This window comes from Dermacentor silvarum, chromosome 11, assembly GCF_013339745.2.
Source record: "Dermacentor silvarum isolate Dsil-2018 chromosome 11, BIME_Dsil_1.4, whole genome shotgun sequence".
NCBI classification, from domain to species: Eukaryota; Metazoa; Arthropoda; class Arachnida; order Ixodida; family Ixodidae; genus Dermacentor; species Dermacentor silvarum.
In genome coordinates, this window is record NC_051164.1 from 95,933,231 (window position 1) to 95,945,537 (window position 12,307).

A 12,307-nucleotide genomic window follows, 5' to 3' on the forward strand; every position below is an offset into this window, starting at 1 on the left:
CTCGCTACTATCCTGTCGAGAATGCAATTTCATGTTGATAACAGCGTATGCTGTTAGTGACCTGGAAGTACCGGGCCCTCAGCGTTAAAGAAGTGATATGCGGGATGATAAGAAGGGATGACGATAATTGCTGCGCGACAAAATAAGCCCCGAAGGGTGGAAACTTTTTGAAGAGTGTTGTTTTGCTCGAATTTTGTGCGCCTGCGTTTTCGGACCCACTCTTGGTATGTCGAGTCACGCGGTTTGCCTGTTCATGCTTTCGCCTCGCCCTGTTACATCTCGTGCCCTTCCTTTAAATCGAACAAAATAATCCGGCCCAACCTGTTCAACGCGAAAGCTGTATTTTAGCGGCGTTAGCTATAAGGCTATCATGATGTAAGTACTGAAACTGGATTTATATGCTCTGAAGTAAACATATTCTACAAGTTACGTTGAAAAACAGTCTCACGGCGCAAGACACATGTATTGTTTATCAAACCAATATATCTGACGGTGTTACAAGGTATACAGTTGGCCTTGTGAATTCTAACCGCAAATTCATAATTAATATATTTAATGTGGTGCACCTATACAACGAAGTATGTGCCATGCCGCTAGACCAAAACTCTCTTGTGGTCATGTATAACATGCATTGAAGTCTGGATACTTACATGCGATACCTGGCGCAGGTGACAAAAGCGAAGAGATGCAACTCACTACAGCAGTAGTCTATCTCCTGGTGGCCACGTTTAGCCCAATAAATCCGTACAGCTTATCCCTTGCTGCAGCGAAAGGTAAAAGTCTCATCGTCACTTACTGTCCTAAAATATCATGAAATTGAATCGGCATACTCTGTAGACATAATTGTACGCTTTAATTGTAACGTCCTCTTCGAGACATTTTTCGCTCAGCAGATATGTGCGAGCAAAAAACTGTAAAAAAAACTTTTTATCTCGGTATTTTTCTGCTCTGTAAGCTTCCAAACGGATCTCTATAGCAGGAAGTTCAAACTATCCAGAAAACGCGATGGCCAGGAATCCGCAAACTCTAGAGAGGCGTTCTTCAGATAATAGAAATTAGTACAGTTTTTGCCAATGAACAGTTCGGTAAGAATAATGAACTCTAAAGTGAATGGTTCCTACGCGGTTGTTACAAATAGCTTCTCGTGTTTCATGTGCTACCAGCACCTAATATGATGCAAGCCGTAGTGGGGAATTCCGAATGAATTTGCACTATAAGGGGTTCACCTTTTTTTTTTTCGAAAGTTCGCCCAACGGCATAAACTATTAGATATGGAAATGTAGGCTGATTTCGGCGATGAACATCAATAGTGCTCGATGGTCGTTTCCATAGAGCCAAGAATTATAGTCCGGTGGTCGCCTGGGATGAAGGCCCACTCTTCACTTAAAATGCCCCAAATGCACAGTACACGATTGTTCTTGTGTTCCGGCCCCGCCGGGATGCACTGGGGCCAGGATCGAACTCCCGACCTCATGTTCCGCAGCGAGACGTCGCAGCCAGTGAACTGCCGCGACTTGTACTTAGGCGGTCGTTTTGGAACATGCCAAGTGCAACGATGTCACCAAATTATCAGGTAATGTAAAGTACTTATGCGCGAAAATTTTCTTCCTCGAAATGACGTCATTAAATTGCTAAAGAAGGAAGTTTAAAACTGCGCTAAAAAACAAGGACAAGCGGAAGGAACACACAATACACCAGGAGCACAGTTTTTTTTTCTCACACATGAAATTACTGCATCTTGCTTTGGTTGAGAAAACAAAATAGAGCCCAGTGGAGAAGAAATATGCTTTAAACGTACTTGCTGCCTAGTTGGTTCCAACTTGAAGGAACGTTAAAACTACGCGAAAAAAACGAGGACAGATGTCCTCGTTTTCTTTCACGCAGTTTTACCCTTCCTTCAAGTATGAACCAACCAGCCAGCGAGAGCGTTCTACTTAAGATTGCTAAAAAACGGGATAAAGTGTATGATACTGAGTGAGGCACGATAACCTCAGCTACACGGAAGAAATATTGAAGGGTCGATATTTGAGAAAGTGGGAGAAAAATGCACCTCACAAAAAAAGAAGAAAAGGAAACTTACGGAGCGCTCACATCACTGCAGACCCATTGTGCAATTTGGGGAAAGTGTTTCGGAACATGCGTTCAGTATTCCTTTAAAATGGGGAACCTTTGCTAATAATGCAATCTCCTCATTATTTTTTTACCGAGGAGGCACACATTTTAAAATTATAGTAGTAACTAACCTATGTAAATTAGGCATACGACCTTTTTAACTACCTAAGTCAGGCAATTCATCGTAGTGCCATACTTGAAGTCAGTCAACCGAAGTGTGCCTAACCTGTTCCACACGTGCAAAAAAAAAAAAAATGACGCCTCTAGTTTCTTCTGCGTAATAAATTCTGGCCAATTTCATTAACAAAAGCTTTACTGACCTGCCAGAGGGCTCAGCTGCCATGCCCATAGAAAACCCACATTAGTGACCAGACCGTTTACACCTGCGCTGTCGGGGAGGCATAAAGCGCGAGTTCATCTGAAGTCGCGATCTCGCAGGCTTCATGCTCACCCGACGGTGAGGCGTAAACGGCCAGGTTACCCATGGGCGTCTGCTAAGGGCGTGACATCTCCGGTCTTCGGCAGATCAGTCTCGATTTGGCAATAAAATTGGCTGGAACTCATTGCGCTGCAGAAATTAGCAGCGCCAAATGTTTTCAGGAAACGGTTATAAACTTGTCTAGGCTTTAAGTCTTGCATCATAGATAAATTGTCTTGACGTTTCGGGTAAAAGGGTAATTGGTCTGGTTTGCATAATTACTTGCTTAATTAGTAGCTGGAGTCATGTTATAATAATGCACATGCCTCTGTGGTAGGAACAGTCCAGAGGAAATCATTTTTTTTTGTAGCGAAAGCGTCAAATGGCCCATTGAGCGAGAAAGCCGACGCCTGTAGACTGTAGCAGTAAACCGGCACCCAAATTCCCATTGGTTGCGACGCCACGTCACAAGCGTGCCTAGACGGAGCCGAGCGGGCGAAAAGGAACACCTGCTGCCTGGATAGCGCGCGAGGCGTTCATAACATACAGTTCATAGGTTCATAGGAACGTAAAAATGCTTGCTATGTTTAAATAATTTCGAACACATTTGCTAAAACATCCAGTATGTCGTGGCAAAGTGTAGAATCGGGAAAAGAATGTTTGCTGGGATTCTTTCGTAAGGAGATACAACAGCACTGGAAAGAAAAGAGGAAATGCAGTCCGAAAGACAAACTTTCCTTACGTGTCTTGTTGTTACCACTTTCAACAATTCTTAGGAATACTTACTTTAAACTGTAATAGCTTGATACCCGATTTTAGTTGACGGCATTAGTTATAAGTACGCCCGACGAGTGTCTTGGGCAATTTATATGTTTTTCTCTATATCTATAGTAGGCCGCCGGACTTATTTAGGTTTCTTTCTTCACAAATTACATTCTCTGGATGAAAGATGCAATCACGCTCTCCCGTACCTTCATTGAAACATTTTACCGCATTGCAACGCACGCGAGAAGACAAAACACTTAATATTTTTTAAGAAAATAGAACCCTCACGACTTTAACCGTCCATCATCCTTTATACCTGTATGGTGGCTTCTTGTAGCTTGCATATGCTATTTTCTCCTATTGTGTTTTGTTGTGCTCACGGCATAAAAGTTGGCCATGACCTCATTTTTCTCCTTAAACAGTTCCTACATGCTACAACTTTAGCATTATTGTTTCTATTGGCATACCCTATTTCCTCTCATTGTGGTGTTTTTTTTTTCATTTTTCTATCTGTTCTTCGTATCTTCCACCTCTATGCTTTAACCCACTTCCTACAAAGCAAACAGTCGTTATAACCATTCCGGTGACATGCGGGAGCCTACTTCCACATGTTTTATATAATTTGTATACTTCTGTATTATGTATGTTTATATATGACATGTTTTTTCTATGGAATTACCACATAAAGTATGTTGCCTGCTTTTTGTGAAAAAAAAATTGTAGACAATTTTTTTTGATGACAGCATGTGTCTAAACCATCAATATGTGAACATTTTTTATTGCCAGAAAAGGTCAAGAACTACACAGTTTGCAAGACGGATGTGTGTAAGGAGAGAGGTAAGCTTTGACTCACACGCACGCAACCATTATGTCCACTCTGCGTCTTCTTGTTATGCCACTTATGTGCCACATACCAATGCCACCAGAGGACACCCAGTGTGATGATATATCCGCTGAGAAGGTCGTTGAACTAATGATGCGCATTTAAATTCTAACTGTCAGTTTCAGCTCGAGGCCATGGAAACTGATTTTCCTATTGAAATACACGTGAGGCGCGGAAATGTTCCCATGCGACTGCCGATCGGCTGACTTAGGTGAAATGTGGCGCACTGGAGAAATAATGTTGAATTCTTGTGATTACTCTAGGAGCAATAAGTTTATTTTGGGGTTAAGGGTGTTTGACAAAACTTGCCGGAATATGGTAGGTTCGAAAAAAAAGAAAGACACAAGCGTGAAGTTTACTAAATCATTACTCTGCGCCAAGAAAGTGATGTCGCGGTTCTGTACGCTGCATGTTTCGAAGTGTCCAAGCGGAAAATTTTATAAATGTACAGCCTACGTGAACGTGCTATAATGTTTACGAGGGTTCTGAAAATGTTAGACTGACAAATACGTTGTATATGCCTGAACGGCGGCAAAACATCAATCTTGCCCATTTTAGATTACTCAATTGGTAAAGTATACAGAATTATGATAGGATTATCTATTACTGTGTTGCAGAGTCCTAAACCTGATTAATAATTTTTTGCGATACTTTAGAATTTTCATAAAACCTATGGCATTACCTGAAATAAACCTTCACTCTTTGAGGGTTTTCCTTGGCCTAGCTGGACATTTCAGGGCCTTCATTAAGGGCTTTGCCACAAAAACAAGCTGTTTGACAGCATTAACCCAAAAAGACACACTGTTCATTCGGAGCAAAGAATGCGAAGACATTCATCAAGAACTAGTGAACACAATATCGTCGGATCCTGTCCTAGTACTCTCAGACTTCAAGAAACCTTTTGAGTTGTGTACTGACGCATCCCTATATGGAACCGGCGCAGTCCACTATCAATGGGATGCCAGTAAACTTTTTAATGCAACGAATCTAATGAAAATGAGTGCGCGTCTTGCCGCAAAAATCATTTCAGTGTTTCAATGTATTTAAATTGAAGCTCCCAAATTAAAGTTACTTCTTAAGAGGAAGCTTTAGCTCGGGCCCCACTCCAATGCCACCTATTCAAGCACATGTAAAACGCAGATCTGAGGAAACCACTGGGCCGATTTTAATGAAATGTTTTGCATTTGAGAGAGAAAGTTAAGTTCCAGTGACTGAAGCGGAATTTCGATTTAGAGCCTGAATGTTTTAAAAGGAATTATCAATTATTGGTAAGCTTGAAAAAAATAGAAGCACGATGTTTACAAATCCTTAGCTCTGCACCAAGAAAATATATTGCAGGTCTTTAAACTGCATCCGTTAGAGCATCCAAAGTGCACAAATTTGATACAAAAATGTATACCTTAAGTGAATTCGTTACATTGTTTACAGGGGTATTGCAAAATCCCTACTGACATATTAGTGGCATAGTCGAGAGGCTTGTATATTACGTCAATTTTGTCCGCTTTTGATGCACTATTCGATGCAAATTACCAAATTGTGATATGATTTTCCTTGCTGAGTTACAGAGTTGTAAACTTGATAGTTTTGTTTTCTGAGAATTTCTGATTTTTGCAAACTTTAATAAAAGTTGACGTCTAAATATAGAATTCGCATACAACAGTCACTAGATTTTAACCTTTTCTTTTAAATGCAACCAACCTCATCAAATTTCGTGAAGTGGCTGCTGAGAAAAACAGTTTCTCCTTTCTCAATGTATTTAGATTGGAGCGCCCGAGCTAAAGCTTCCTCTGAAAGTGATCGTTTTTTTCCACGAATCATACTTATCGGATTGTCTTGCACACCTTTGCAATGGCTGTTGTGTTTGCTGTTAATGATCAGAATGAAGAGGACGATTATTAACTATTTCACGCATCCAAAAAGGCGGATATAGGTGAAGAATCGGGCGTTCTTCTTAAATGCCCAATAATGCATTGTTTTACAACTATTCTCGATGAAATACGGTATACTTGCTTTCACTCTGTGGAAACGTACCCTTTAGTTCCGAATTGCGCTATCTGGAGTTGAACTGCAGCTTGATTCTGTGTTCAGCATGCTTAATGTCCAGGGTAGTAATTATGGAATGTATTCTGGCATGATTTTCTTTACTTGTGGATGTTTCGTTTTTTCGTAGAGACCTGTTGGTGGCCAATTTTTCAAATTAACTATTACTGGACTTACTTATTTCCAAATATGCGTTGCCCTTACCTCGTTGCTTCAGTGTTTGCGCAAGTAAACGCAGCCTTGCCAAATGTTCAGAAGGTCAGTCAGATCCATAGAAATAAAACATAATTGACGCATAATTGACCTAACGGTACCACAATAAACGGGTATCTAAATATTTTCGTCAACGTTTATCTGCAGTTCGACTCCGAACCGCAGGTTTAATGTCCTTGTCATTGGTATTTGCCACGAATGCTTCTCTGAAATGCAAGGTTCCTTTGTCTGCACATTGAAGCGAGCGGAAATATCAGTTTTCCTTCAATCATGTTTCGTGACATATTTTCTTAATTTTTATCACTGGTTATTTGCGCGGTTCATATCAGTTTATATTTGTAATCGTTAGGCTGTGTTGTAAACTTTACCAACCCAAATTTTAAATGCACGATATGCAGATTTGTGATGCCCTTTGAATTTGCATAACGCAGCAAGAGTGCTGAGATGATCGGAATTTCTTCGCTTGTTGACTTCTTTAATTATAAGGTCAGTCAAGCACTCCTGTAAAATATGTTGCTTCTTTTCGGTGAGGGAGCCTTGCGCATTCGCTCAACAACATTGAACTAAACCATTTCTTCATTTAAGACTACCAATAGCCATTTTATACTATATACGTCGCGCAAAATTCCTTTCAAGCACTTCCTTAATTTGCAGGCCAATTGACTGTCGGTCTAATAGGTACTTGTTACTTTAGTGAGACTTGAAACAACTTCTTTTTCCAGAATTTGAATTTAACTTTACGCAAGCTCTGTTTACATTTCTTTTTTCTCGCTAAACTGTTCTACAAAAGATTGCGCAATTTGTCGTATATCTTAGGTCAGTTAACTATAGTGACAAATTTGAACGCCTTGCTTCAGGCCTGGCTTTACACTTGAGAAGTACACTTGAGAAGTATAAGTGAAATACTTGAGAAATACATTTGAGAAGTAGAAATGCTTCAGCTGCCCTCCCCCCCTCCCAATTTCTTAAACACACACAGTCAAATGTGTTTTACCTAATAGAAAAGGTAATTTCTCGCAACTACTTAGAGATGATTCCTAAACTGTTACTTAGTTTGACGGTAAATATTAATAATTGGTTATTTCAGGGTAATTCCACTCTGTAAACGCTCCTGAGACAAGCTTGTTAACTAGTTTCACAACAAAATATTCCGGCTGATTCCATCTAAAGGTGAATGTCAATGTTAATAATAATAATAATAATAATAATAATAATAATAATAATAATAATAATAATAATAATAATAATAATAATAAGTTCATTTTCACCATCACGTCTGATATGATGACGGAAGGGGACCAAAGTAAACGCTGTCTTTGAACAGCTTCACTGAGCAACGGCCCCCGTTTTTGACAGCAGCATATAAAGTCACATAAAAATGGGATCAGCATTGATGAAATCCAGGGTCACATCGTTTTGCCACCGCCGAAAGGCCTTAACTTGGCTCCTTTCTTGCGCTTCCGTCTGAAGGCATTGCGCCACCAAGCGCATCGCCTCGAAATCTGCGGGTGGCACGTGTCTGAATATACACCCAGAGAAATATTTCTGAATATATATGACGCAGGTTCGATTTCGCCCTGCAAAGAAGAATGTTTAAACTTTTAAACTTTTTTTGCAAAGGAAGAGCAGCCCAAACCAAGTGACCCACACGCAGGGACCCGAATTGCTTCAAAGAAATTCATTGAAGACCGGAACAGACCCAGACGATCAAGTTGGCATGAAAGAGGGTCATTATAGAGCGTCACATACCTAGAGTCACATGACCAGTTACCCAAGTTGGTGTAGCGGTTGGTTTCGAAACCGGTTCTCTCAGCACAGCAGCCTCATTCTTTGCCCAGAGGACCACTGACTACACAGTAGCGCAAGTTGGCGTGAAAGAAGTCACCCGAGGACAGAAAAAACATAGCGCAAACTGGGTGAAGTTCCAAAATAATGCTAATTGCTTTCAAAATAATATTGCAATTGAAATAAAAAAATAAAAGGAATGAATTTCTGAGAGAACACGATTTACAGTGTTTTAAGGGTATAAGACTGATCAGCAACATTAACCAAAAAAATTGCCACATCGAACGCACATTTTGGAATCTATGTAAAGCAAAGGTTTCATGAAGCCAGTTAATGAAGTGCTATACTATTTTCCATTTCAACCCTGAGTCTTTTGCGCAATGGAAACTGGCGCGAGCATGCGGTCTCACACACCTGTCCTTCGCAATGTGTTTTGAGGCAACAACTCTGATCTTACCTTATATTTTTTATTTCTTCTGATTTAATTTAAATGTACGACCTGCTTATTGGCCAAACTCTCGCTGTGGGTATGTCATAGTATGAAAATCATCATCATTATCAACATGCGGTGATCATACCAGACAGGTAGTTGGTGTTGGCCTGATAGAAGTATGAATTCAAAGGAAAGATTTTCCAGCCACCACGGTCATTGCTTAATGATACTGCATATGTGTTTCACATGCACTAGACTGAGGTAAACCTCTGTTTTTTTTACGTTCCCCAAAGCGACCATAGCTCTTTATGACGCCTGAAAATTGTAAGTAGCCAGCTACTGAAATTTTGTGCTTACTAACGTGTAAAAAATTGACCTCTGTTTCATTTCTACGCCACGTTTATTTTAGCAAGATTGCTCAACAAAAGTATCAACACAAGCATTGATCCCTGTGATGATTTCTTCGGCTTTGTTTGCGACGGATGGATTAAAGATCACCCCATTCCACAGACTGATGCGTCGTTCGGAACGTTCCAACAAACCGAAAAAAACGTGTTGCATGATCTAAGAGGTAAGAATTACTTCAAATATAAAAAAAAGAAGCAGAACTTGGTATTTTTATATATTGAAAGTCAGCAAAAAACGTTTTTCTGCATAATACTTTCGTGTTCTTGAGATATTTTTTATATGACAACCTGAGAACACGATAGGGCACATGGGAATTAAAAGGGAAATTCATTCCGGACAGCACAAATATAAGCGTGGACATATTCAAAGTATTGAGTTACACAAACGACCGTTCTGAAGGGATGACTTCATTATTTGTCGGTGCAGAGTACATGTGGTCTACGCTGTTGCGAGGATCTGCCTTATGATTTGTGGATACATTTTTAATCTCACTGGCTCTTCTCAGTACGAAAGTAAATCCAACAAATTGGAGGCGTATACACCATTGTGCTCGAGAAATACTTTTCCTTGCAGGAGTTCATTTTCTCCTCGATCTATTCAAGTGCTCCCTGCCATCACTGAGCAAATATGAGCCTAAAAATAATCAATTTTACACAATTCCTTGGTTTTACTGTTTCCATCTACGCTTGGCGCTTCCTAGCAGAATGTTTGCAGTGTCTCTTCTGTTAGTAAAAATTATGTATATAATATGCGATGGAATGCGATGGACTTGAAACTGGTATCTCGCTCCTTGCAGGGATCATAGAAAACATAACAGACTTTGCTGAACCTCGTAATGTTACAGAGATGGCGGCAACTGTATATCGGGCATGCATATGCAACTGTGAGTAAATTATTTCTTTTTTTTGTTTTGTTTATCTGCTCCGACCTCTTCTTTATTTACTTTTTGCAAAATAAATAAGTCTTGAATTTTAAATGATACATTGTTGCATGTACTGACAGCATCGCATCAGCAGCTCCCTGTTATGTCATTCCTGTTCGATTTTATAAGAGCAAGAGCACAATTTTAACGCAGGCGATCACATGACTCTCGCGCGAAGAAGCCTTAGTCCAATGGTATATTAGTCTGCATGTTTCTGAGTCTATACTTACTCGCGTAGCTGAGGGGACCACATCATGACTTCTCCCAATAAGCCAGCGTCGTTCGCCATATGGCTGTGGAAGAACATTCGGAACATAGACTTGAAAAAAATAATTCAAGTGTGTTTCTGCTGAAGACAATAAAGAGGGCGCGGGAACAACATGTAAGTTTAGGTGCCTGAATTTCAAGAAAGGTTGTGAGAGCTTGGCTTCTCATGCAAGTATACGAGTTCACTTATAAGCTGTAACAGTACAATAATAGCGTGTTTTCTTCGAATGAAGAAATGCGCTAGAGATGATCTGGCCAATGTGAGAAGTGGGAAGGGAGCTTACAGAACATTTAAATAGTCAGTTAGGCATAAATACTCTCGCTTAATTGCAGCGATTGGATGCTGAAAGCCGCATCTCTATGCGGTGAAGGTAACTGTTCTCACATGTTTCGTGTCACGAAAACCATTTTCATTTGCCTAAACAAAGAGATGGCGGTATAACAGCACGTGATAGGAAGGTACGTTCGTGCTACAAGCTGGATTCCTATGTAAACTCAGGTTATCAGGTTATTCAAAATGCACTGCACGGGCATTTCTCGTCTTCTGTACGACACAACGTTCTAGATCAAGTTAGTGTAAGTTTTCGCGACAGCAGATGACAATAAAAATTCACAGGCCTGCGCGGCAAACGCCGCACAGTTACAGCGTAAGCTGGATGAACGGCTCCAAAGGAGTTCCATTTTCGGCAGCGCGCGCTAGTAACCAAAGAGTAAACACAGGTATCGAGACTACGCGGCGCACAAGTCACATAAGGTGCTGCTGCTGATGATGGTAATGTTTTATGGGCATCACCCTTGAAACGTGGAGGTGACAAATAGTCAGCTATCTGCTTCACTTATTCAGGTATGCTGTGCACATTTTTCATCCTAGAATGTTTGTATACACCATCTTAATCTTCTGTTTCTTCCTCAAAACGTCTCTGTCTACTTTGTGCCGCTACCTGTGCAATTGTTACATGGAGTGCCACCTGGTACAACAATAATATGGCACTGCAATTCAAAGTGTGCCCGTATCGATGCTACGCGGCGCGCATTTCCCATCGCGTGACTCTTCGCGCGCTATGACGACTGTATAAGGCATGTTCTCACGACAGCAAGCAAGAGCTGGCGTGGTGCAGTGGTAGAGTAACTGACTGCCACGCAGAGTGCCCGGGTTTGATCCCGGCGGGAACTGGGTGTTTTTTACAGCAAAGCTGTATTTCGCTATATATATATATATATAGGTTCTGAAAAATTTTGCGTCCGTACATCGAGTCGCTTCGATAGAGATGTTTGCCCCGTACTCCATACCACCTGTGCGCCGGCGGCGCTCCTTCGCTCCCGATGGAAGGGCCTGAAAAAGGAAAGAAAACGTCATAGGCTACCCAGAAATCATTATGGCTCGTTTTTTTCTTCTGACGTAGTCATCGCCCTAGCGACGTTATCAGCAGTTACTTTGTGCTTCCTATGGGCAGGACGCGAGTAGTTCACTCTGAAGAAGAACATGCCTTTAAAGAGCGCTCACGTCAACAACAGCGCGAATGGGCGAGAAAGCGACGGGAAGCCGCTGCCGCCGAAGGCGCAGTGGCCGATGGGTCGGGACCATCGAGTAGCTGCTCTCTTACCGACGAAGAAGTACAGACGGCCAGCCGTCTGGAGCGTCGGCGGCAGCAGAAGTGAGAATATTTGCGGCGACGGCGGGCGAATACGACTGACGAGGAGCCGGCCGCGGATGCCAAGCGCAAGCGTTGTGCCCGTCAGGACCCCGAGTACCGTGATTTTGAAAATGCAAGGCGTCGACGTGGCTACAATCCATCAGAACGTTTCCTCGGAGCGACGGCGCGGTTCGAGCGGGAGTTTGTGGGAAACCAGTTTGGGCGCCACTTGTGTGGTGCGTGGTCGACTGTGGTTTGCCGGGGACTTGACCTCTATCGGCAGCGTGCGCGATCAACATCAGCGTGAATGTGGGGCGGAGGCATTAAACCAGTTAAGATTAAATTATGGGGTTTTACGTGCCAAAACCACCATCTGATTATGAGACACGTCGTAGTGGGGAACTGCACCTAAATCTAACTACACGGG

The 12,307-nt window shown here is 41.6% G+C and overlaps 1 protein-coding gene across 1 annotated transcript in view; it reads left to right on the forward strand.

Annotated features, from left to right (window-relative positions):
• Positions 1–674: 674 nt before the first annotated feature.
• The window catches only part of LOC119433898 (neprilysin-1-like), a 43,950-nt gene continuing 32,317 nt past the window's right edge, over positions 675–12,307 (forward strand). Inside the window, exons 1-4 of the mRNA XM_049659153.1 lie at positions 675–773; positions 4,082–4,132; positions 9,059–9,220; positions 9,854–9,940. Coding sequence (XP_049515110.1) covers positions 686–773; positions 4,082–4,132; positions 9,059–9,220; positions 9,854–9,940 — 388 coding nt within the window. The 5' untranslated portion in view covers positions 675–685. The remainder of the gene's footprint in view (positions 774–4,081; positions 4,133–9,058; positions 9,221–9,853; positions 9,941–12,307) is intronic.